Below are 27,636 nucleotides of genomic sequence, written 5' to 3'. Positions count from 1 at the left end.
GTTGTGGGGTGTCCGAAGTAATTGTGGGCGGCAAGCAAGACACCATCAGCCAAAGGGTCTATGGCAACGTTGAATATAGCTGTCTGCTTCTCTCTTTTACCCATGTGAATTTACCAATCAGGAAACGTCTGTTCTCTGTAATTAAGTTTTACCTTGTGAGAGCGCGAAGACCTCTCCACTCTTGCTTGCGTGTGTGACTGGATGTGCCGGAGAGATGTGGAGGTTTACAAACATCATAGCTTGCATTGTCCTCGTGCTGTTCAAGGACGTCACTGCTCAAAACAAGGTGGGTTCAAGAATAACCTGTATTCATACAATACTGAAGTGGCCCGATCTGGGTCTAGTCACATTTACATTGCAGTTGCCGTTACAATCATCTGATTAATTATGAACGCGGACGCACCTATGCAATTGAATATGGATTTTTGACTTGCACGCTATTATCAAGATACAATCTTGCAATTATTACCAAATCTCTTTGAATTTAGTAGTTACTACAGGAACATAAACTGTCAATAAGATTATCATTGCATTGTAAGAGGAATGGGTATATGGGTACGATTAACTGGCACACATTTCTGACTGAGGCTATGTAGGCGAGTGTGTTCAGAGTGGAATCAGATAGAATATTCTTCGGGATATTCACAGGGGAACAGTGTTGGATGATTCCACTGTACACTGTAGCCACTTTTCATTGAAAACAAATTCATGAATCGGTTTCCAATCATAATAGACCCAGTCATGTGTTTAAATCTAAACGAGTTCGATCCATTCATGAGCTGTAGAATCATTGCTTTTGTTTTATGTTTTAATATCCTGATTTGTCAATCAGTTCAATTACCAGTATTCGGCAGTTGTCGGATGATACACTTTCTGGTTCAAGCCTAGCTTATGTTTGAAAAGCCATTCATATTTTGTCAGTAGGCTATAATAAAATATATTGTGGAGTGGATAAGAGTTGGCAATTCTTTCCCTGTGAGGTTCTGTAATGCATAAGAAGCCTGCAATTCCAAAAGTTGTTAGCACAATGCTTTCTGGTGAATGCTATCACCAAAAGTTCATCTTGTTCATTAAACGGAAATGGGAAGAGGGAAATCTTGTTAAATAAGTTATTTTATGATAGCAAGCCTATTGCAGTATTTCAATGGACATTTAATTCTTCTATACACATCTCGATCTGTTCTCGAGTATGGGCACCAATTACGCCACGTTTATGTAAATTCAACCCGCATTTGTAGAGCTGTCGCCTTACAATTATAAAATTATCCCACCTTTAAACCAGTTTTGCTCACTGTTATATTTCAAAATCCACACTGTCGGCGTCTTGGCTTTATTTTCTTTTGGTACTGCACGCTATAGCAGTTGTGTACCTTGGCAGTGCGCAAATTTCAGGAATTTGGAAACTGCTGATACAGTTTGGACAGCATATTAATTTACGAGTACACTCATTTTTGAGATGCTCGCTTTTCTTTCTGTGCAGCGCTGAGAGTGAAGCTTTGGTCGTCCTATTGTAGGCGGGTTCATATTCAGGAGCGCTCTGCTTTATTGGTGCATTTCACTGATGCGCCAAGGTGACATCACACATTAGGCAACAAGTGTGCAGTGTTTTCAAGGGAAGATGGATGAGCGAAGAAGACAATAGAAGTGTGCCTGGGAAATTGGTAGTTACACAGAAAAAATATCAAAAGGATGCAACAAAGTGCTCCTCATTGCACTTTGTGCTGGCTTGTTTATTACGATTGTGTTTAGCTGTCATCAACATAAGTCCATGAACCTGCAAACTGGTATATGACTTGCACTTAAAAGACGGTCAATGATTGTGCAGGGCTAATCATTTTATTCTAATAGAGTTTGACATCTGAAATCATAGTCTGATTAATGTTCACTGTTTTGTATACTTGTTTGAAGTGAAGGTATAACACCCTCAACCGGTGTCATTGTCTCTACATTTTATGTCTAGAAATGTGTTTATTGGGTCAAGAGAACATGTCGATTGAGCTCACTCCTGTCCGCTGAGGTTGTGCTAATTATTGCTGCAGGATGACAGTCAGACTTCATTGTGGCCAAAAGGAAGTCTCAATGTGACATTACTGACTGCAGAACAAAGGCCTTTCTGACAGCTGTGGGACCGTGAACCATAAACCGAATGACTCAGTGATGAGAAAGTTTGGCCTTAATGCAAAGTTCCTTTCAAGTCTCCAGTTATATAATACAAGTATGTGTTGCTATAAAGTGTATTATGTAGTAGGGTTATGCTGTGAAAACATGGATACTGTATTATATGATGCATAGCTTTCATGTTGAGTGGAATCATTTTTAAATGAATGTTTGGTTGGTTTATACTGAATTTATCTGTAAATGTGGTGGTAATAATACTGTTAATAATACAATTGCATTTTTCTAAATAAAAGCACAGCCCCAGCAGTGGCTGATGATTTCTGCACTATAGCACAGTCTGTTTAGTTCTATCCATGAAAGGGTGAAAGGTCATATCTTGAGGGCAGACATCGTCTCTAATAATAGGGGCAAAATGGTACGCTCGGGAGTGATCACGGATCGTACATTCCTTTCTGAGTGCATCAACTTTTCAACAGATCACACGGGCTGCAAAAAGCAGTGGATGGATTTTAGCAAATGCCATGCTGAGTTTTTCATGTGAAACAGGAATCTTACTGTGAAATCCTTTGACAAATTTCCCATATGACAGGCCTACTTAACATGGGATCCCTGAGCCATTAGAACATCCCTATAGGCACTTCTTACTGGAATCTGGCCAATTTCATGGACCACATATCTTTGCCCGACCTGAATTGTTAATCTAGATAAGGATAGAACATCATTACCTTGACTAGGGGTGCAGGTGAGTTGTTGGTGGGGTGGAGGAGAATTGATCCACTTCACTGAAACACTCTATACTATAATGGAGCACAGAAAATAGTTTGACATATTCAAGTGTCATGTGCATCTGCCACGTGGCCTGCTTTTATTAAACCCTACTGGCAAACACATGTCCAGGGTGTTCCTGAACTGGCCTTCATGGCCACTGAGATGGCCTGGGTGACACACCCATATGCTATACTTCTCAATGTCCGGCAGTCCAACGCTCTGCCTGTTTCGTACCCAAAAAGTAAACATCCCACTTCACACATTAACCATGTTATGTATTTTTACTTGGATTTCTATTTGGATTTCTAAATATATATTTTAAATATATATTTTACTGGAGCAGATGCAGCCAAGTACCTTGCTCAAAGATTACAGCAATGCTGTAATCTCAGGGCCCAAAACCCTGTTTCAATAGGAAGGCTTGGTTCTTCCTAAACTCCCATTTCCTGCCTCCACTGTATACAGGAAGTATGGTAGTGTGTGACCAATAAGACGCAGGAGTAGGAAAGGAAAGGGAAGCAGTGGTGGTCTGATCAGCCATGTAGACGACAGGAAAGGTGCTTGTGTTGTAAAGAGAAGCAGCATTGGGTCCAGACAGCAGACGCAATGGTGCATTTTAGTTTACAAAAGCACTCTGGAGAATTTTGCAGCATGCCCCTGTCGACCATCAACGTGCTCTTGATACTATGTGTGACTCTCTGGGTTTTACTGCGTATCGTTTGTTTTCTCTTTCTGGTGGAAAGTGCTTTCTCTCGGTCCTCTGTGATGGCCACCTTCCGCTGCTTTCCTTTCCCGTGAGGCAGCGAGGGGAGGACTTGTCCAGCCTGCTCCCTGGAAACCCTGGAAAAATAAACTACACCTTCTCCTCAGCTGTCTGAAGTTACACAGACACAGGAAATGACAGTGCCTCACCCCCCTTCACCAGCCATGGGCGCGCGTTCGCCCAAAACATCACTCAATATCCTGCACGCTGTTTTACATTACATGTATTTATGTTTATCCAAAGCGACATAAAATAAGTGCATGCCAAATGCCATAGTAACAACTACAGAACACAGGTCGGATAAGGTGCAATTCACATAGTATTACAAGTATCAGTTGTCTACAGTCAGGATTATTCAACCTAGTTCTACCACATGGTAAATATTGGGTAAGTCAGTAGGTATGGTATGTCAGACAAGAAGCAAGGCATGCAAGATGATATTTTAAAAAATTCAGTGCATTTAGACAGCTTGCCAGCTCTCACAGACTTGGGAACATTCAAATAATTTCCTTTTTGTCTTTGGAAGCTCAGACCAGTTAATTATCCCTTTGGCATCCATGCTCACTGAACGATTACCCAATTTGGAGTGAGATGCCATCGAGTGGGTTCAAGACAACAATATTTGCCTTGTTTGCACAGCTGCAGGATTTCTGAAGAGTAACCTCACTCCCCCTCTCTCAGATCAGAGTGCCCCCACCCTTCCGAAAGCGCTTGCTACTCCCTCCTCCCCAACCATATACCATCATTCCAGGATGACAACCTCCCCCTGCAAATAAAAACCAGGGGTGTGTGATCCGTTCCAACGCCAGCCAGCCAGCCTTCCTTCCCATCTCCATGTTGTGAGTGTCTGTGGCAGGGAGGTTATTGTGATCATGGAGCTGGCAGGGTCACTGTACAGCTAAACTATGCTTTATAATATTCTACCCTCTTTCATTTGGAAACAGTCTGTGGTCTGTTATGGGAAATTACAGAGATGAGGATCCTCACTGTTATTGTTATCATTATTTATTCCTCTGATGGCTTTGATATTTCAAATTCCTCACAAGCACAGGTGCAATAGAAGGTTCAATAACAGATTCAAATAATGATCATCATTATTATCTATTATAATAATTGTAGAAAGCTGAAAGGGTCCAGAGGTCTCCCCCAACCTTTTACTTATTCCACCCGCTGTTGGCTCCCTGTGGGGTTACTAGAGCATAGAGGGTGTCACCTTGCCTGTGCCCCCACCCCTCAAGACTGGTGTGAGTTGACAGGCGTTGGCTGGGCAAATCAGAGAGGCCATGGGGCGTGGGAACAGCAGGGTGCGGTTGCACCGTCTTGGTTGCAAACTACTTCAAGATTACAACAGGGAAGGTCAGGGATAGTGCAGGAAGAGGAGCCCCAGCCTTTCTCTGGAAGTTTTGACATGTGGCGCTACACTGAAGGAGAACTGAGAAACTGTGCCCCCAGGGTTTGGCATCAGAAGATAAAGGAACGGCAGCCACATTTATGATACTCTTCTCCCCTGAGCATCACACTGCCTGAATAACAGATAAGGACAACCAGCCATAGCAAGCGTGCCTCAGAACAATACCTCTATCATTCTTCTGGGACTCTTTTGGTGAGAAATCATCCAAAACAGAAAAATCATCCTCTCACAGAACAGGCAAGAGTGAAGACTCGTGTCTCCAGTAACAGCTTTGAGCAGAAACCTGTGTTTCCGTGCTCTGCAGTCATAATGTGGTCCTCCATAGGGACTAATTTAACACTCTCTGTGCCATGAAGGAGTGAAGGACATGAAGGACATTCTCCACTGTCAGCACTTCCTGTCTGGCCATCACATATGCACACTTCCTGTGCAGAACGTCCCGGGGGAGCGTGCTATCAGGCTTGAGCTGCCGGAATGCACCACCCATTCTGGTCCATCTTATTGGCTCACAGCAGATGGGTTTCTGAATACAAAACTCCTGAGGAGATCTAATATTCTAATATTAGTTAGATAAAGTGTCATTGTCAGGCTCTTATTTTGATAGTTTTTGCAGTGATATCTGGTCAATGTCTCTGGACAGGTTGTGTTTGGACAGCTTCATTTTGATGTTAGAGAGCAGATGACCCACATCAAGTTAAATTCCATCTTTCAAGCCACCACCCCCTTCCCCCACTCGCCAATCGCATGGTCACAATGGGAAACAAAAGTTCAGCAAAAACAAGAGCAAACCTGACCCGCAACTTTTTAAATGTGAGCCCTCAAAGTCAACAAGCATTTGCCTTTTCGCTTTCAGGCATTATGCAGTACCTTTTAGGCTTAATGTTAGTCCGTTGTCGCAACAGATTTTGACAAAGACACGGTAATCCCCATTGCTTATCTATCTGAAAGCTGCGGTATCAATCCTACCCCGTTTACTGAAGGCCATGGGCACACATAAGCAGATTTCTAACATGAACTACTACCTACTGAGATTTGGGCAGCGATTCAGAACTTGAAATAGACTAAAGTAAATTAATTTTGTTACCTGTGTGTCTACTGAGCCTCTTTGTATAAAAAAACCAACATTTCACACCCTTCGGTAAATTGTCACATATTAAAAAGGCTCTTGTGACCCTATGCATATTTATGTTGATTACTCAGCTCAGAATACACAGACAGACACTCAAAAGTTCTGCTTCTTTCCTGCTGGCCTATGACCTCAAGAGGAAACTTGTTAGTGTGTGCACCTCTGAGCCAAAATGGTTCAAGGAGGTATGGGGAGGCAGTAGGAGAAGCAGCCGGCATGCGGCATAAGAATAGCCTGCCCCACCTCTTGTGGTGGGTCAGGGGGCCATCGCCACTAATCCAAACCTTAATCAAGAAGGGTAAAGGTCATAGCAAGACAAATAAACCTCCCCACCAAAATACAAGCTGAGAACACCTGAGAACTGTAATTATCTGGTTTCTAACAACATGCTGCAGGACCCCGGTAGTTGTTTTGTCAGCTGTTGGGCAGTACGATACCTAACAATAGATTAGGCAGCACCTGACACAGTAGAGATGTCTGAGCCCAATAACAGATACACCAGTTCATGTGGCTTAGGGCACAGACAGTGTAGCATCTGTGCTGTGAGCGAGCGGATGAGCCACATTAAATCGCGAAGGCTGCGATGCATTCCATGACATCTGGAAGAAGATTATACAGGTGACAGGAGACAGCACTGGTGAAGTAGTAATGTGGAGCTGTGTGGTGATTTAAAGGCTTTCCCGCAGATTTGGCTCTGTCATGAATGGCTGTCCAACATGGTGGCTGTTGATTAAAACAGACTCCAACTCCTTATTTAATCTCCTACCTGTTTCACGCCCCAAAGTCGGTTTTGACATAACCTGTAATCTTTGTGTCGGCCCAGTATACGACACCACCATTCAGGTCAAACTCTTTTGAACTCAAGCTGGCTCAGACTCTTAGGCCGAGGGGAAAGGCCGGGATTGTAGCCACGTGGAAGGTGACTGGCTTGCTGATTGTGGCCAAGTGCAAACCACCGTCGTGTAATGATGGTGGAATTCAGGCACTTAAGGCCTGTCCGGGTTCATTATCGTCTACATCATTTGCTTGGCAGCAACAGGACAATGGAGAGCTGATGATCAATGGAGGCGATATCCCTGTGGCTCATGGACTAAATACATCCATGATCCTGTCCATACCGCCAGCATAGAAAGTGGAGAGGTGATGCAGATAATCCAGAGTAAATATCGTAATAGGGTATCCAGCTGCAGCGAGCCATGGATCTTAAAAGAAATGAAAGACACTAATGGCAATACATTAATTGTGTATTTTAAACTGGACTCCCCAAACAGACTTTTAACCCCTTCAGTCTCACCAGCCCGTTTTTGAATAATAAATAGCATGTAAAATTAAGGAATGTGACTTGTTGAGGGGGGTTGGGTATTTGACAAAAACTTCAATCAATGGACCTCAATGGATATATTAGTAAACAAGATGGTATTATTGTGATTATTGTATGTTTTTTCATGATCTTCTCAAGCTGGATAGCTGCAATGAGAGTTGGGACAAAGAGGTAGGGGAGGGTGACAAGCGTGAGGAAGTGCTAAAATAAAAAGTCTTGTATAGTTTAGTACGCAAAAGTGCAGCATTTTGCACCTCATAAAACCTATAATACAATTTAGTATCCATATTTCCTTTTGGAGTCTCTTTTTTGGAAAACTGCCTAGCCATAGATGAGAAAAAAATAATGCAGAATACAATTTTTGGTGATATTATCCTCAAATTGGGATTTGTGAAGTGTTGTTAATTGGCGCCATTGTGTTTCTAAATGCAAAAGCCACAGCTACAATAATCTGTATCCAGTCAAAAACCGAAAATCTTTTCAGTGAGAAAAACACTTTTGGGTTACCTTCCAGAAGAGACCAGGGTTCAAGAATAGTAACTATTTTATTTTAGGTATATAATTTAAAGGCTTCCACAGCAAGAATGATAACTAAAATTATAAATATAAATATGTTGTTTTAAATATCTTTCTAACTGAAGTTGATGGTGTAGTCCACACCACATCTATAACGACAACAACAGCGACAATCGTAATTTTGCTGCATGAATGAAAAAACAATGATAGCCAATCAAAATCCATCCAAATTTACAAAGTGTCACATTCAAAATGGCAGAGGACATAGCCAAGAGACTATTTACAGAACATTATTGTTCAGCAGTGTGGATGTTCACATGAAAGTTCTTTGTCTGCATGGGCCTTAAATTCTGTTCTCATTACAATTTTGCTCTGGACACTATTTCTCAAAAAAGCACCAATGGGTTCAACCAGTGGCCTTGTTCCCAAAAATGTTTTTGTCTTTTTACAAAAAAATCCAGGTAATATAAATGCACTAGAATGTGTCCTCTTCTGATGATCACACGGCAAGTGAACTGCGTGTGAAGGACTGGTAAATTCTAAGGCAATAAATATCTTGTGTTGGCGTCAAACCTTTTTCTTTGTCAAATAGAAAAACAAAAAAAAAAAGCAAACACAAAAAAGGAGAGCAAACTTGAGCTTCGGAATAGTTTCAATTTTGAGATGTTTACCAAAGCTCCCCCAGTCCCCCATCATGATTGGACAAACCTGAATTTCAGTACTTTTTCAGGACTTCATACTTCACTCCAAGTTACAAGCGTCTTATTGCTGTGTTGCTAGGGAGCTGTCAAAGTCAGTCCTGTGTAGGTTTCTGTAGGGCTGAATGACAAAAGGGCTTCAGGGGGTTTGGACTGGAACCCTTCCAAGCCTGGTTTGATCTGTTAATCCAGTATACTCTCATATGGGCAGGATGTTTGTTATCCTGCTGCCATTTTTGGTTGACATCAGCAGAAAATAGCCTTCTGCCCTGTAGGGTACCCTAGGGTTCCTGACCAAGAACTGAAGAGGGCCCCGGGCGTAAAATCTCGCGTAATGGAGGTTCACGCCCCACGCTCTCACTGTGGCCACATTCCTCTGCTAATGAGCTCCCACTTACGACCCTGTTACTGTTTACCTTGATAAACCACTTTGCTTTGAAAGTGGATGCAATCAACTTTGATATTTGCTCAGAGAACATAGCACAAGTGCATGATGTTTTGTTAAAACAGTCCTGCAAGGCACAGTCCTTGGACCTGTACAGTTTTCTGCACACATGTGTGCATTTCCTCTTTGAGGAAAAGTAGATTTGCCTTCTCTTTCTAGAAAGTACCAGAAAATAGATAATGGTGTATTTTATATTGGAATACTCTTACTACTTAATGCTGTCCTTTACAACAATATTCTACACCATTATCTTGCTCTCACTCTCACTCTGTTATTCTGGAATGGTTGTTCCATTGCTATCCTTATTGCAGAACACATGCAGTGTCTTTATCATCCCATAGCTGCCATGGAGAAATGGTTTCAAACCAGTCATTTTATGGCCCCCTTCTGATCTTGTAGCAAAAAATACAGAACTCACTGCTGGTTTGGTCTCTGGTCACCCATGTCCACCCCTCCACAGCAATCAGTGGTGTTTAGGCCCCAAAGCAGAATGGCAGTAATTGAGACAGAAGTTGAGCCTTCAGTGGTGATCTGAGAGATAGTGTAACCTCCCATGACATGTGGGTCACTTTTTGAAGCCTCATCTCTATAGTTTCCGTAATTTTACTAAGTGCTCCTATAGCAATTGAGGTTACTAGTGCATATTGGCTCTGGTAATCCCAGGAAGAGGTTATCTTGTCTATTGCATTAGATAATCACAGACTCCCATGAAAACAGGATGTTTTAGTAAGGACTGAGGTCATGATAAATGTGTCTACACACACACACAGCTCTTTGGTGGTTACTGATTGTAAAATGTGCCTCACTCACACAATGGTCTCCCCTCAACAGAAAACAACAGCCTGTGTATTGACTCGAACACTGTCTTTTATTTTGTTTAATTCAAAGCAAAGAAGTAAGTGGTAAAAAAGAGTTTTACTTCTTTGAGGGGGACTTTATCTATGATTATAAGTGTGATTGCCCAGTCAGTTTCATATTAATCCACAGAGTACAAAAAAGTATAGTGTAGTAAGTATGTGGATTTGATCCAACTGAAATTATTAACCAGCAAAAAAGCAAATAAACCAAAAAAATGACTACAGTCCGACTGTCACTGAAGAATTGCAGTGGTTTCTTCTTTAACTCAGGGAGCTGCAGTTGCCGTTGTGTGGTCTGTTACAGCAAGTAGAGCTTTCCCTCATAAACTGCTGGTTTTTAGTCCAAATCCACAGGCTCAGGTACCAGCTTTGAGTCAGCTACCAAAAGCCACAGCATTTAATTACAGACCACGAGGAAGGAGAATAGCAGGAGGGTTTAGGCACAAGCCCTACAATGGTCATTCAGTAAATCAAAGGGGAAAGCAGCAAAGGCACAGCACGTTGTGTAAGAAGGTTGTGCTTATTTGTATCTCTGCTCTGACTGTATCCCATGCCTCCTTTTAAAATCCTCTGTCAGTCATTGACTGGCATAATATTTTCCATCTAAAGCTTCCCTATGAGGTTTTTGCAAAAATTCACCTTTACATTTGGCAAACAGTTTCATAGTCTGGCATGATATGAAGGAATATCCAGCCTTCAGTAGCCACGTCTCAGGAAGAAAGGACAGACAGGATTCTGTAATGAAGAATTTCTGTAATGCAGGCATCTTTTGGTCCTCAAAGTGGTACCACATGCGGGCTGGTCCGGAATGTATAGAGATCACTAAATCTCATTTGAGAAAAGATGGCAGTGTAAGCCCCTCAACCAGGGGTTTCAGACAAGCCAGCCTATCAGGCTGATGGGAGAGAGGAGTCAGGGGAAAAAGGTTCAGCTTCTGTGAGCTGGAGGCCCCATCATCTTAACTCCCGTGCAAGGGCAAACGTCCATTAAAAAGATTTAGTGTTTTCACCTATTGAACATGAGCAAAGTTTCAGCATTTTGTTATATTAGAACAGGTCAACTAGTGCGAGTGTAAAGGATTGTATGGTTACGTCACCTACTTCCCCTATATGTGTAGTGCGTATCCCTCTCAGTTAAGGAGGAGAATTAAATGGTGGGGCATGGCTTTACTACCATTGTCCAATTTTTATGTCACTATTATTGCCTAGTCAGTTCACTCTGGTAGTTGCATTTACGGCCATGAGAAGCAACTGCTAGCTATCTTAGATAGCCATGCCTGTGAAATGTGTTGTTGATGATTTCATTCGTGTTTAATATGCTATACCTGGAAACATTTTTTATACATTTTATATAAGTAGTACATTCAAAGGGTGGGAGACTTCGTGTGTTTCATGTTCCATGTCATTTCCAGTGTTCTGCTTTTAGTTTGTATGAATCCACTCGTAAGAAAGATGAATGACCCAACAGGCAGAAGGGAAAAATGCATAACAATGACAGTGTGATTGATAGATTTTTTTGCCTCCCAATATGAGGGACAAAATGCATGAATCAGCACATACATTCTGTATCCAGAAGTGGATTTATGAGGGGGTAAAGCTCCTGACTGATGGCTGAGATACTATAAAGAGTGAATCATAATCATTGCATTCACAAAAGGGGTGTGAAAAAGAAAATTGAACAGTACAGTACAGTCATTCTAAGGCAAATGGCAGACAGTGGCTAAAATGAACATAGGCTTCATGTCATGGAGCATAAGCCATATTTTCGGCAAAATAATGTAAACAGGGCTGCAGAAAGTGCTTCATTTGTTCCGCTCCGCTCCCCCCCCCCCACCACATTTTACTAACTGTTAGAAATGTAACACTTTCTGTCGTCCCTGGCACGGCCGGTGCAGATCTTCGGCGAGACGGAGCCGGTGCGGATGACGTCAGAGGGCTCGGACTGCCGCTGTAAGTGCATCATGCGTCCGCTGAGCCGCGACGCCTGCGCCCGGCTGCGCAGCGGGAGCGTGCGCGTGGAGGACTTCTACACCGTGGAGACGGTCAGCTCCGGCTCCGACTGCAAGTGCTCCTGCACCGCGCCGCCCTCCTCCCTCAACCCCTGCGAGAACGAGTGGAAGATGGAGAAGCTGAAGAAGCAGGCCCCGGAGCTGCTGAAGGTAAACCATCCGGGCATAACTGTGTGTGCAACAGCTACAACAGCTACTAAACCGGGTCACAGTCCCCCTCTTTCTCCCCTACACCCTCAGGAATGTATGTGTCATGTTGCTTGCCAGAACTTTGTAGTGTTGGGTGATTCCCAGTGATCCAGTAGTCAAAGGCAGTTATCATGAGTTGTGGCCAGGTAATGTTATTGTTTGACTATGACTCCATTAGCAACGGCAGCATACAGCCCAGGCTTCGACCCATAGGTCATAGCCTGCACTCGTGGTGAGTGCTTTTATTTGGACCACTCTACTGGTTGGCCAAGGATGGGTGATCCTCTAATCAGAGCCAGCTCTCCCCTGATTGGCCTGGTGGGTGTAGAGTGCTCACTGCTTTCCAGGTGAGTGGATGGGAGAAGTGGACATGCTTCATCTGCACTGTTCTTTGCATGGAGTGGCGGTACCATAGTGATTAACTAAGAGGCGTGTTGTTTTATTCACAACCCAAAAACAGCAGTGCTCCAAAACATGAAGCACTGCTGTAAGGCATGGAGAGTGGGGGTCTGGGTGAGAGAGAGGTGGATGGGGGGGAGGGGTGGTTGGGGCTAATTCGCTCAGGTTTGTTGCCTCTGCAGGTGTCGACTGCAAATCTGGCTCTAATTTCTTACACAAACAGGCCGTGACTCAGTGCTGTCTTGCTGTTACGAAAAAGAATGGTTTACACGCACAACTGGGAACGGAGGAATGAAGGAGGGTCTTTGAGTAATGTGGCGTGCGGACAGCTGCTGCCGACAGTGGGATCAAGCCATAAACATCAATGCTGAACCACTTATGTGTGTAAACAAAACGGCAGTCAATAAACTCTGGGCTTTATGTAATATCACTGGGTGGTAGTATGATGCACATTTGCTATTAGTACAAAAGGGTTACAGGTGGGGTAATGCCATTGTGTGTTAAACCCCCCTCCCCCCGGACCGCCATCGGTCCCGACATCTCTCCACCTTGGGGATGTGCATGTTGTCTGGTTTGGCTAATTCTAAATGGAAAAGTCATGTAAGTACCCAGGATAAAGGTATCCACTGACAAAATAAATGATAAATGAATGTAATACTGATGCTGTGATAACGAAAGGGCCAGTGATCATGCATTACCTTCATGTTTTGGCATTTCGGCACGATGACCGTGATAAAGCGTAGGGCTTAGAACGCAGTAAAGGTTATGAGACAGCTCATCGAGAGATGAAAAGCAGCGTGCAGTTCTGGGCTGTCTCGGCCAAACTGCAGATACAGCGCTTTTGAAATATGGTTATTTTTTTCCCCTCTTTTTTTAAAGTGCATACGACTTTCAGTAGGAGGAAAGACACGCAATGCCCTGTGTGAAAAAAGGAGGGAAAGTCGACCAGATGCAGGCTGGCCGGGAGCACCTGATGTAATCAGACTCGCTTTGGGACCGTGTCCAAACGTTAAGCCACCTGCTAAAATGCAAAGCGTACAGTTGGAATAAGACTGGAACCCTTTCAGGCATCGGAGCGCTTTGTTCTCTCCCAGCAGGGAAACGGCCGTCAGCACGGGGGTAATTTCCTCCCAGTTAGGAGGCGGCCGGCAAATCAAAGCTTTCAGAGAATCCAAGCCGAATGACTTTCTTGCGTCAGTCAATAACCTTTCTCCCTAAGGCCAGAAACAACAGAAGATGGGTTCAATTCAGGAAGTATCATACTACAGAGGACGAAGCAGTATTGAAACAGAATTTTAATAATTGTAGTCCATATAAGAAGCGATAATTTTCCTCCCTATAAAGTTATTTAACACTGTTGATTTTGCACCGTCGAGTACTGTTGCTATTCATCTTCACCTATTCTACACAGTCATAATGGTTGAAAAGTATAGGCTTCTCAACACATGGCAGTTAGCATTACATACAGTACCATACAGAATGGAGGTCAATGCGAGCTGTGTATGGTAAATCAAGGATCATCAATTATTTACTGTTGAATGGTGCTTAGCGTCACATAGATAGTGCAAGCAAAACAGGCAAACATATAAACAATAAATGTCCTGATGCTTCCGGTCAGTACCGTAAATTCAAGCACATTTATATTGATCTAGTCTCAGGCTGCAATGTAAACACAGTCTGCTGTCCTGTCCACCCAATGACATGTTGCCATTTCAGCATATATAGAGCACTATGCAGTCAATTCCCCGATATTTCTTCCTGTTTGGAATGCTCTGAGATATCGTACAGAGACCCTGAGGTCCTCAGGAGGTTCAGGAGAGTGCACCAGAGCAGAGGTGAAACGCATGTAGCCAGCCACTGCTCCTGTTCATCCAGCCGCCCACCCAAAGCGCATGATGCAGTGCCCTGCAGAGCTGCTGGCCATATTCACCATGGCCACAGTCAGGTTGTAACTTAGCAGGTCCTCTTAGCAGGACACACAAGCCAAGAGTCACAGTTGTTGGTATTTTAATATCAATTCATATTGATGGTCTGAATGGACTCAGCTAGATAGGGGTGGCACACGTCTGTCTTCGTAGATACAGTATATGCTCTCTCACATGCACACTCACAGACGTACACGTGCAAATGTACACACACACACACACACACACACACACACACACACAGACCAGTACTGTGATGGCATCTCAGAAGAATCAAGCAAAGAAAAAGGAGCACCAGATCTTTCTTTCCTTTATTCTTTTTTTAAACCAAAAATATATTTTAGTCTCACCATTTATAAAGCCTATGAACACAATGTGTACACGTATTTTGAGTGTTCGCGTTCCACACCATGTCACACCTGCATCCAGTCTGTCTTCCTGTGGTGGGAAAAGAAGCACTATTAGCAACACCAGGGTCATAAATTTTTCACTCCATCAAAGACCTGCTTGGCGCTCAGTCGCCTTAGCCTCGTGTCTCTCTGTTCATGTGGTGTAACTCGCAACCAGTGCTGTCGCCACACGCAACCACATCCAGATTCCCTCTGAGGACACCAGCAGGCTGAAGGATTTCACAGACCTAATTGGCGGTGGTGACTCTGGGGTTTGGGCCGATTCCACAGCAGGAGGGCATGCACCGAGCTCTGAGAAGTCACAGAAAGCAATTAGGGTAGGGGGTCTGGTGAGAAATTAGATTAAGAGAAAATGCAAACCCTGCCCAGTGAAAGGCCAGGAGAATTGCACGCACAGAAGACGTCTCTGCTTTAAGTGGCTTCACGGGTGTGTTTGACTTTTTCTGTATTCTGGCTTTCTCTGCAGCTGCAGTCGATGGTGGACCTCCTGGAGGGAACGCTGTACAGCATGGACCTTATGAAGGTCCACTCCTACATCAACAAGGTTGTCTCTCAGATGAACAACTTGGAAGAGGTGAGAAAAGGCTCCCAACACAGAAAGCATTTTTGGTCGTAAAAAGTCAGTGAAAAGTCGGTGAAAAACTGTCTAGATGTTTAGGTGAAAATTTGTCTTCATTTGGTTAAAAAGTGAACATAGGATGCAGTCAGGCTATATCCAGGTAAAACCTGAGCTATATTGGGGTTAACCTAATCCGTTCATGTCAAAACATCTCTCAGCCTAGATTTCCGTCCCTCTAGACGTCTGGATTCCAGCTTCTGCTCACTGGGCTTGAACAGCACAAAGCAGAACAGCTGGGGAAAAAAGAGCCTGGGGTTCTTTGAGAAAGCCCTTTTTTTTCTTGGATCTTTTTCTTAAATTCAGCATGACACATCCTTATTTGAGAGGAATTAATTCCATATTTGTAATGCTGCCTTTCTGGAGATGTGGTGGTCTGGTGTGGTTGAAGTGGTTTCTTTTCAATTGAGTGGTCACCCGCACTTTGCCTAAGTGCTTTCTTTCCCATCTGTGCCCCACTCTCTGTTGCTAATATAAGCCCTTTCCCAGTAAGAACCCCCCCCCCCCCCCATTTCCCCACCTCCAAGTCTGGTGGTTAAAAGGGTCTTCAACTGCTCATCTGTGAAGCCAAGAAGTAAGTTTTAACAGGAAGTGGTGCGTGATTAGGTTTGTCAGTCAAACTGACACAGATGACAAAACATTTTTGCAACGGTTCCAACAAGAAAGAAACCAGGATATTGTGCTGCAGGTTATTTCCAATCACTGCCTTGTATGAGATACAGTGCTATTCCATGAACTATATCAGAAAGTGAAAATATGTAAAATAAATAAATGTAAAAAAAAATGAAGGAGGCCTCTCTAGATTTCTGCCACCAATCAGACGGCCCTGTGTCCTCATTCTCCCTCCTCCAGACCATCAAGACAAATCTGACACGAGACAATGACTTTGTGAGGGACAGTGTGGTCACCCTTTCGAACCAGCTGAAGCGCTATGAGAACTACTCAGACATCATGGTGGGCATAAAGAAAGAGATCTCCAGCCTGAGCCTACAGCTGCTACAGAAAGACGCCCCTGAAAACAAGGCCCAGGTACAGTAACTGAACCCTGCCACGCTCACCTGCCCTGCGAATCTGTCCTGTTGTAAATTATTGTAGTGTAACCCTGGTCCTGGTGAGCTACTGAGTCTGCTGGTTTTAGTTTTCAGCACCCTGTTGAGACTCAGGTAACCAGGTGAGGTGAATTAATTGCGTAAGCAATTGCTCTAATTGATAAATTAAGTGTAGAGTAACAACAAAAACCAGCAGACCCTGTAGCTCTCCAGGATCATGGTTGGAGACCACTGGTGGCTGAATCATACATTAAGCATAAGGGCCTAATATCCACAAAGACACATGCACACTCATACTCAAACATGGATTATGATCTAGCATTTTAGTGGCCCTAAACAAGAATGTATTTGTGTCCTCAGAGTGCTCCGACACAAATCGCACCCACCATTTAAACTTGAATTGTGTGGGCCATGGTTACGGATGGTTACAGCCTTAAATGAGTGTTTATGCCAGAGACCGGTTCTCATTTGTACACACACAGCACACATACTTTATTAAATCTCCATTGGCAGGAAACTTCTGGAGAAAAGACCGCCAAGTACCCAACCAAAAAGGCACCTGGGTCCAAACCACCCCCCAAGCCCCCCAAGGAGAAGATAGTGAAGCCCAAGAAAGAGACGGTGAAACAAGTGAAGCCGGCCAAGCCAGACCCCACAGCCAAGGCCAAGCCAGCCGGACACCAGCCGGGGGTCATCAGGGGAATCACCTACTACAAGGCAGCCAAGATGGATGACACTGAGCTTGGCGGAAGCAGTAAAGGTGAGGGGGAGCATCTGGGGGCTGGGGAGACATGGGTCTCTTCTACTGAAGAAGCAGCATGGGATTGATGCCAAATATGATCAGATGTTGAACTGTCGGGAAACCACACCATAGCCAATGAAGGTCAGTGAAGTGCGGTGGTGGTTTGTGGAGCAGGTGTAGTTTGCGTTGAAGAGACTCGTCCAATGGTAACACTCTTTTTGGAGAAGCGATGTTCTCCAACGTCTGGTATCAGATCACTGGCACAGGGTAGCGCATCATTGGCAATAGCAAGAGGGCTGGAGAAGGATTAGACTACATGCTGTCATCCCCTCAAATGCGCTGAAACCCCAGAGGCAGGTTAGAATGTCATGCCTGGCTAGATTTGTTAATTATTCTAGCCACGTTCTCCTAGACACCTCGGTATATTCAAATGTCAACTGTGAGGGCGGCTGGCAGGCTTATTCAGTTAAGGCATCACACCTTGCTGCGCGTATCAACCCCGCAGACTCAGACTAAAACCAGACCTTGCCAGCACTCGACTGTGGCAAGCAGGTCTGTAGTGTGACACGTAATTTCATAATTCCGTCACCCATTTTCAACAACAAACATTTTCCTTATGGTACAGTACAGTATGTGTGTGTTGTTTTATGTTTTGGCCAATACCTTACACAAGACAGTAATAATAGTGAGATGAAAAGGAGACATTAACCTGGATTTAAAAAAATGTCCACCTGAGATTTTGGAGATAGGAATAGATCCATGCTTTCAGGTGTACGCCCCCCCCCCCCCCTATGCGTCAAGCTATCTAATAAGATGGATAATGTGAAACCAGCATTCATTATATAAGCTGTTACCAGTGCCCATCTTGACAAAAATGTATCTCTGAAAGAAAAACAGTGTTGAGGCTCAGCCAGCATTCAGGATTCATTTCCAATCTACTGTCATTTAGCAGTCAGAGAACTCAGCCTGATGGGAGTACATTACACATTGGGCAGCATGATATCTGTGGTGCATATTTCAAAGCTTTTAGACTTGAGAGGATGAAAATAAGTATTTAAATGATCTGTCTTTTACACTTTAGGAGCCAGCAAAATCATGGCAACAAAATTTGACAGTTTGCCACAACAGTCTCCAGAATTTGCAGAGAATGGTGCAGAAAACAAAAAGCATCCAGGGAGTAGCAGTTCTGTGGGCAGAAATGCGTTGTTAATGAGAGAGGTCAGAGGAGAAGAACCAGTCGAAGCTCACAGGAAGGTGACACTAACGCAAATAACCACGCACTACAACAGTGGTATGCAGAAGAGCATCTCTAAGTGGATAGGCTATAGCAGCAGAAAACCTAATAAGACTAAAAAATAAATCTAATAAATACCTAAAAAAAACTGAGTGTACGTATGAGGAAAGTGCTCAATGAGGTTGGTTGTTCAGTGTTTTGAACATAATTGCAATTGTGTGGATCCTGTATTTTTGTCATCATGGAGATTTTTTTGGGGCCTAAATCAAATGGTTTTAACTGATGTTTGATGTTTTGAGGGGTATTACAAATAAATATATGTGTTTATTAATATGTGTTTATGTGAATACCATCTCATATGGGATGTGTTGTGATTAGGCATGAACAATGAATGAAGTGCTGAAGCATTTTGGTGTCCCCAAATGGTATTCCTTGATGCCCTCTAGTCTGGTCCAGATGCATCTCAGCCAAGGCCGCATGAGAAAAACAAAGACCTATTTATCCTACCTTCTTTTTATGGAATGGTTCTTTCAAACCGCTTGACAAGATTTGTTCTGGATTGCAAAACCAGACATGCAGTGACCAGACATCAGTGTGTGTATGACACCTGTGCCAACTCATGTGTCTTTTGGGTACAACCTCCCCTTAATCCCACCGAACCATAAAAATCGGCTGACCCTGGGAGTGGACGAGAGGGGAGGGGACAGGGCACGTCTAGTCATCCCTGTCAGAAACGTGAATTGAATTTCCCTCATTTACATAATCCAGAGGAAAGAGCATCCTGCCTGCATTCAGCCGGGGGATGCGACCTGCCCGTCGACCGCATGTCAAAGAAAAACAAGGGGCTTCACACCCAGAGCCACGCCAGGCCTGACAGCCACATCACAGTGACTTCCTGTGGGACTCTGCCCTCCTGCCATTGTGATTTAAACTAATAATGTTGGAGTGACTCAGTGACCCCAGTGAATAAGCTCTGGGGTTTCACAGCTCCTAGTCTGTTTTATTTCAAGTTCAAGGACATGACGGGAGGCACCTGCCACCCTCCCACGGAACATTCCTCTTCTCCCTTTCTCTCTGAGAGGTTCATTGTTGCAAACAAGTTATGACAGGGGGAAAAAGGGTGGCCCCTATCCCTGCAGAGAGAGGAACACACTTGTATTTTAAACCACATTTCAGTGTTAAATCCATATGCCCTCTGTGTGCATATGCCTGCATGTGGGTGTGCTTATGGTGTTTGTGTGTGTAGGTGCATGTGTGTATGTCTGTTTGATTTACAAGATCTTCATGGCAATCCTCTGCAGCATGGTGGCATGATGCAATGTCCCTCACTGCAGCCACACATTTAGGATTTTCTTGGGCTGGGAGAGAGGGGGGGGGTGCAGGGAATGTAAAGAGTGTGGGTGATGGGAGATGCGGGCTAAATCACTTGGAGTGTTCAGAAAGATTTAGCAGCACAGGTTTCCTCTCGAGTGTGTTGGTCTGTATTCAGCCGCACTGTGAGGCTCTGATTCCACACAGACACAGGAAGTGGTCCCACAGACACCAATGCTTCCTGTTGTGTCTCACAGAGAACACAGGCAAAGGCCAGGCGGCCCAGGAAACCAAAGAGGCCGTCTCCGAGGACGCCAGCTCTGAAGTCATCCTGGAAGCTACAGAGGCCCCCACAGCTCCACCGACAACAACTACAACCACAGCAAGCACCACAACTACCACTGCCTCCACCACCACCACTACCACCACCACCACGACTGCAGGCAGACCAGAGAGGCCAGCACCAACCATTCTGCTGGTGCTGGACAATTCTGACAACAGCAGCCGGTTCATTCCCAACAAATCAGGTATGTTGTCTTCTTTGTGTCCATACTATCATTATTAAGTTCTTGCAAAGCATGATCCCATTACAAAAAGCCTGAAACTTTGTAAATCCGCTAAATCTTTTCCCAAATGTTTTTGTTTGTTGCTTAATATATTTGCTGAGATGTTTTTGAACATTCTTCAACTTTGCATTGGTGGCAGTGAAAGATGTGGACTGTGAAGGGACCATAGCTTCAGTTGAGCCCCCGGAGAAACAGCACAGCTATGGACGCAATGAGGGAGCCTGGATGAAGGACCCTGTCGCCAGGGACTCCAAAATCTATGTTACCAACTATTACTATGGCAACAACTTGGTGGAGTTCCGGAACCTGGAGAATTTCAAGCAAGGTAAGAGTACCATGAACAAAGAAAAGCTGATGAAATTGCAGTATTCAGGGGGAGGCAAGATGCCAGCTATGTTATGCCACATTGTCCTACTGACTGACACTGGTTTGACTATCAGTCATAAGTTTTATGAAAACTCAGGATCAGTTTATTTTGAGAAGTGTATTATCACACTCAGTCAGTGAGCACTTTATTACATAGACCTGTTAATGCAAAAATTGAATCAGCTAATCATGTGTTAACAACTAAATGCATGAAAACATGCAGACACGGTCAATAAGTTTGAGTATGTCAGAAACTGCTGATCGCCTAGGATTTTCACATACAACAGCCTCCAGAGTTTGTCGAGAATGGTACAAAAAACTAAAAACATCCACTGAGCAGCAGTTCTGTGGGCAAAAACGTGTTGATAATGAAAGAGAGCCAGACTGGTCAAACCTGACAGGAAGGTGTAAAGCAAATAACCACACAGTACGTCAGTGATATGCAGAAGAGCATCTCTAAACAAACAATGCATGGATAGGCAACAGCAGCAGAAGCCAATAAGCCCAAAAAATAAGTCGAATGAATACCTAATAAAGTGCTCAGTGAGTGTATACATTAATTTTGTAAGTGACCAGCATTTGTTTCATCATGGAAGAAACAATACCTCAATACTACCTCTAAAACACTATATCTGAGCAGAAATCATCATCCTCCTTCAGGAGATTAGGGAGGGTTTAACACAAATTATTTTGAAGTTTCAGTTCTTGAATTACAGTTACAACTGTTGCAAACCGCATAGGAATTCCACGGGGGCAATTCCCCCGTTGTACACACTGACAATTTAAGGGCAAAGAGGTTCAAGTTCCAGCTGCTGTGGCCCCCTGTGCAGCTGACATTTGCCCTTGAATGGACAAGCCCCACTCACAGCCATTCCCCCAAGGCCCATTGGGAAGAGGGTTACAGGATTCTTCAGCAATGAAACAAGAACCAGGCTGGTTCTCTCAGCCAGACTGCATGACAGGTGTTAGACTACCTGAGTTGGCTGTGTATCTATGTTGTTTAGACATAACACAGAACATTTTAACTTTAAATAGATCCTATTTGTAACTGTCACATCTAATGAAGACGCAAGCAGGAAATGATTTGTGTAACACTGAACTAACCTGTTGCTCATTTGAACTCATGAGGCTGTAAACCTGTTTCTGTATCATTGAGAGTTGGTTGAAAATGGAAAATGGCTTTATGTGGTATTGAGTGAAGGTGGAAATATTCCCCTTGTTGTTCTTGTAAATCACAGAACTTCATTCATTACTTTAAACACTCTTCCTGAAGTGCAAATATTAGGAGAAGACATGGGTAGGTACTCAAGGACATGTGTTAATGCAAGACATGTTTATACAGCAGGGATGGTTAAAAAGAAACAGGTGAGAACAGTCTTTAGAATAAGAAAACTCTGTGTATATCCTAGAACTTTTCTCACGTTCACATCTCAGCTAATAAAAATATTTGTGAGATCTTTTATCTTTCACTGGTACCTATAATACTTGACTAAGCCAACTGTACCATGAAAAGGTGAGGGCATATGAAGCTGGAATATGCAGATCACAGTGACATAGATGTCTGCCAGTCTTGTCTTCATCTTTGACCAAGAAATAATTTCTAATCTTGATTTTGTCCCCATAAAGCCAGTTTGGTCAGTTGAATACTCATCAAAATGATCTCTCCAAATTGTGTTTGTGAAACAAAATACATTTGTAATTATCCATGAACCAGACCTGGGTTCAAATAGTATTTGTTATGGATTAAAATACTTTTCTGCAATTGACTGAGATTGCCTGGTGTATTGGAGAAAGCAAATTAAATAATCCAAAAAGTGTTAACCCCACCCTATCTGCTCCTCCTAGCAGGCTCTATTGCAACAGGCAAGATAAATCAACAGAGCACAGAAAAGTATTTGAACCCAAAACAAATACTTTTGAACCCGGGTCTGCCATGAATCTAAGCACAAATGAATCCAAAAGTATTGATGATGACATGAGGAATATCTGTTATGGGAGGTTTGCCAATTTCCCAGAGCCAGTGAGATAACCGGTCTGCTCTGGTCTCTCCGCAGGGCGATGGAGCAACCTGTACAAACTTCCATACAACTGGATCGGCACTGGTCATGTGGTGTACAATGGTGCCTTCTACTACAACCGGGCCTTCACCAAGAACATCATCAAGTACGACATGAAGATGCGCTACGTAGCAGCCTGGACCCTCCTGCACGATGTGGTCTATGAGGACACCACCCCCTGGAAGTGGAGGGGCCACTCGGACATCGACTTCGCCGTGGACGAGACCGGGCTCTGGGTTATCTACCCAGCGGCAGACTATGACTACTCCCAGCAGGAGGTGATTGTCATCAGCAAACTGGACCCTAGCGACCTATCGGTGAAGAAGGAGACCACCTGGAAGACAGGTCTGAAGCGCAACTCTTATGGAAACTGCTTCATCATCTGCGGTGTGCTGTACGCCATCGACGTCTACAACCAGAAAGAGGGCGAGGTGTCGTACGCCTACGACACCCATACCAACACGGAAGCTGTTCCACATCTGCCCTTCACCAACGAGTATGCCTTCACCACGCAAATCGACTACAACCCAAAAGAGAAGGTGCTCTATGCCTGGGACAATGGGCATCAGCTAACGTACAACATCAACTTTGTGGGGCAGTGAGCAACGTGGGGGTCTTCTGTGCACCTCCATCAACTCCATCCTATCACCAAGCACTTTTTTATTTTTATATTTTTTTATTTTTTGATGCTATTTGTTTGCTTGTTTTTGTGATTTTTTTGTTTCAGTCAACAGCATTATCTGCAGTGTCTGTGTTCCTTAAACAAGTGTTTTTAAAGGAAGAAGTGATGCTTCCTTGAAAAGATATAAACACAATTTATTTAGTTTTTGTATTTTTATATTTAACCCCTGGATTCAATCAGATTTGTGACTTTGGAATGCAGGCTTCTTTTCTTCAAACAGTTAATTCCTCAACTAAATCATTGCAAATATGTTTGTTTCTATGGATAAAGAAGCAAGCACATTAGTTAGTCAAAGTTGAATCCAGGGATAAGGGAACAAGTCAAACTGCAGCACTCAGCTGTAGCCATAGGTTTTACAACATGAATCAATTAAAGGAACATTGTCAAGACAAGACAGCAGTTCTGTTGTCAATTGGTCAAATATTTGTGGTGCTTTAGCAAGACATCTTTGCTGACTGATTTTACCCCTGTCTTCTAACAAAGGGACTGGATGGACATTCTCTTGCAAAAAATGTCTGTAGTACTGTAAATTAATTGTTAGTTTGATAACCAATAATTGTTCAGAGGGCTTACAAATAATAAGCATATGCACACACACACACACACACACACATACACAGTCAGGCAGACACCCATACAATTTGGAGAATGAATACCTAGCAACACTATAGGTTTAGGGGAATGAAGGTAGCCCATATTTACAAATAGGCACACATTTTTAGTATGTTCAGTATTGTCAGAGGTAATAACTTTAAAATAACATTTCATTTTATAAGTACAGCAATTATAAAACATTCTTATTCAGTGATTTTAACATGTCATTTTGTAAAATAGTTTTGTTTTGTAAATAAGAACGTCAGTATGCATTTGTTAAATAAAAATACAGTTTTTATGCTAAATGTAGGTGTGATAATAAATATTTGCTACTTCACATTTCAATTATGCAATATTTATTCAGGAGTGAACTGAAAATATCTTTGTGTTACGTCTAAAAGTTTGACCAGATATGTTTGATATTAAACATTTGGATATTTTACAGAAAATGCTGTGCATAATTTAGTTGTTGATGTTTCATTCACATACTGCTTCTATGGGAACATTCTTCTCACATCCAGAGATGCATTTTAAACAAATACTCGTGTTGTAACATGATCTTTTCTTCAGTGTCTTCATAATGGTTCAAATAAAAATATATGAAATCCCTTTCAGATTGTCAGTTTCTTGAAAGGAAACACAACTTCTATAAAAGTCTCAGTCAATCTAAAATTGTTGTGTATCATGATATGCAGAAAGCTAATTTGAACGTAGTAATTTCATTTTCCAGAAAAAAGCCAATCAGTTTGGAAATCCTCAGGGGGAAAAGGTCAGTAGGACTGTCTAACCAAGAATTCTAACTGGGAATGATAGTAGTTTCCTTAAGAGAGCATTGCTCCTTAAGAGTGCATTGCTCATTATATATGAATATTGTTGAGGGAGAGGGTTGGGTTGCTGTATGGGGCAAGAATGAACAGCCATGTTACAGTGAAAACTTGCAGTGATGTGTTGTTTTTGAAAGAGAGCTAGAACTACAACACTGTCTGCCACAGGAGAGGGATACTGTACTGGGATACACTGACCGCTGACATAATTGTTTAGTTTCATATTGAGTACATTTTGCCCAAACAAGCCTCTGGCTTCAGGCCAAGATCAATAGAGGTATGGATACCAAACAGTCCATATTTACTGTTGAGACTGTGAGCCTCCACAGTTGGTCTGAATGAAACACTCCCAGCAATTTTACTGTAAAACAACTAATGGATTGCTCCCTCCCAAGTCTCCAGTGCCTAGATTGTTCCTCATCTCAATTCTCATGAATTTGTCTTGCATCTGTATTTGGTTTAGCAATTCTTTGGAAAATGTTCAGCAGGTTCTTTGGAAAGTGTATTTTATGAAAAACTAAGTCACTGCCGACTCAGTCTTGAACTACATTTGTCTCTCTGAGGGGAAAATGCAGCACAGAATTCTACAATTGGTGAGGGTTTTTTCAATGGAATAGTTGGGTAGAATATGTTAAAGATAAGTACACGTAATGATGTAGGAAGATAATTTGGTTGAATGAATGACAGTTTCATGAAGCATGTAATTCAAAATTAAAAAGATAATTCACTGAACATAATGAAAGGTAACATAATTAAATGGTAACTAAGATTTGTTTACACTCAACGATTTTCATTCCTTGTGTTGAGTACTGTTGGCAGAGATAAGATGTACATAGATCACTATGAGCGAACTGGTTTACAAGCAGTAGTAGGACTAAGGCATCTGTCCACTTTCAAGGAAGTTAAGGAAAAGGTGTCCAGTTATTTTAAGCTTGTTTAAATTCTGATAAAAAGGAAGGGTCATTCAGAAGGGTCATAACTGAATTTTAGCGTTTCTTCACATGATGGCATGAATGCAAGCTAAAAATAAGAACCAGGTTGGCTCATCATTTGTCATGGCATGAGGGCTTCAGTCTGCAGTATTGTCCCAATGTCATTACAAAAGAACAGCTTCTCTGGTAACTTACTGAAGGGACCTGCACCAGCACATGAACAGTGTGCTCTGACACAGTGACTGTACAGCTGTGCTTCATATTGGCTGTTCTGAATTAGAAAAATAATTTAAAAACAAAGTAATAAATATTGAAATAAAAAAAGTGAGAACAGAAGCATTAAAAGAGGTTGTGAAACACTACATTGTTGTAGCCATTTTCAGATGTTGCCTTCGAAGAAATACATTTCAGCTGCCTTTTTCATAACATTTCATCTCAGTAACAACTCCCTAGTACCCCCTCCATGCCCCCCAAATCCAATGCAAGCTTAAGAGTTACTGACATTGAAAATTGGCTGTTTAAAAGAAACGGTAATTAGTTGCTACAAATCACTGATGCAGCTGAACATTGGACACACATCAACTGAATTGCACAGCGGGGGGAATTTATCTTACTAATTAAACTGGAGGATGATAATACGGACAGACTGGGAGAGCCACAGTTGGAATTTGGCAAGGACAGCAGGGAACCCCCTACCTTTGCCCCAGTTCCAGGTGACCTGTACTGACCACCAACCACAGTGGGTCAAGAGAACATTTAACACTGAAATCATTTCTGGAGCAGGGCATTCTCTTTTCCTCTTGACCTGCTAGCTCTCAAACTCTACTTCCAGCTGTCTTCCAAAGAATAGAAAAAGGAGGAAAGAAGAGGAACAAAAATACTGAGAAAATTTCAAAATAAAAAAGACGGAGTTGGTCTCAGCAAGTCCTGTGATTACATATTATTTTTTAACTGTTGTATAAGTAAAGATGATGATACTTAATTTCATTTTTTCCTCTTCTATATCACAGCTAAAAATTGGTTCAATTGATCCAATCCCCTGGTTAAATGAATCACTTTATTGCTCTCTTGCCCATTGCTAATTTGAACTCTTCGGGGGGAAATAATGTGTTTCCCCAGTGTTAGTTGGGAGTTGTTGAGTGACTCATTAGTTCTCTTCCTGGTGATGTTTAATTAAAACCTCTCACGGAACATTTGTTCTGCATTCAGGGGTCACGCAACTAAGTCTGGGTTTGTGTTTGTGTTGCATGTCTGTTTCTAGCAGCAAGCCAAGTAGAACTATATAGAGTATAAAAATGTGCACTTGGGGTAGGGTTTGATTAGCGGGCTCCTTTGTTATTTGGAGACGGATAATTCAACTCAAAGTCATACAGTGTGGATATATGGACTGGAGGCTGCCTCTAAAGTGAATGCTGGGTGTGGATCTCTTCTCATGTGGCTCTCATCTGCTATTGTGTCCACTGGTCCATAACGCTGCATTAAAGCTCCCACGCTAAGCTACATCAGCACACTAAAGGCATTTCCCATCATTCTGTAGCCATTCTGCTAATGGGACAGTGTGTTTTTGATTGCAAAAAAAAGAAGAATTTATTTAGGGGTTTTTTTATTATATGTAAAGCACAAAAACTGGGACGTTCAGGAAGGAGCATCTATTTGAACAATGCCTTGAAAAAACAGTGCAGTTAAAAACGGTAACCTGCCTTTTGTGG

General features: G+C 42.8%; 1 protein-coding gene across 1 annotated transcript; it reads left to right on the top strand.

Moving 5' to 3' along the window:
- Nucleotides 1-24,780, top strand: olfml2a (olfactomedin-like 2A). Its single transcript, XM_061261063.1, has 8 exons — nucleotides 1-286; nucleotides 11,918-12,181; nucleotides 15,421-15,528; nucleotides 16,423-16,599; nucleotides 17,133-17,379; nucleotides 20,164-20,433; nucleotides 20,612-20,797; nucleotides 22,893-24,780. Exons 1-8 carry the CDS (start codon nucleotides 215-217, stop codon nucleotides 23,495-23,497), a joined length of 1,929 nt encoding a protein of 642 aa, XP_061117047.1. The 5' UTR covers nucleotides 1-214; the 3' UTR covers nucleotides 23,498-24,780.
- Nucleotides 24,781-27,636: the final 2,856 nt, after the last annotated feature.

This window comes from Conger conger, chromosome 11 (assembly GCF_963514075.1).
Source record: "Conger conger chromosome 11, fConCon1.1, whole genome shotgun sequence".
NCBI lineage: Eukaryota > Metazoa > Chordata > Actinopteri > Anguilliformes > Congridae > Conger > Conger conger.
Note: the sequence above shows the minus strand (reverse complement) of the source record. Positions and strands in the feature narration are given on the sequence as shown.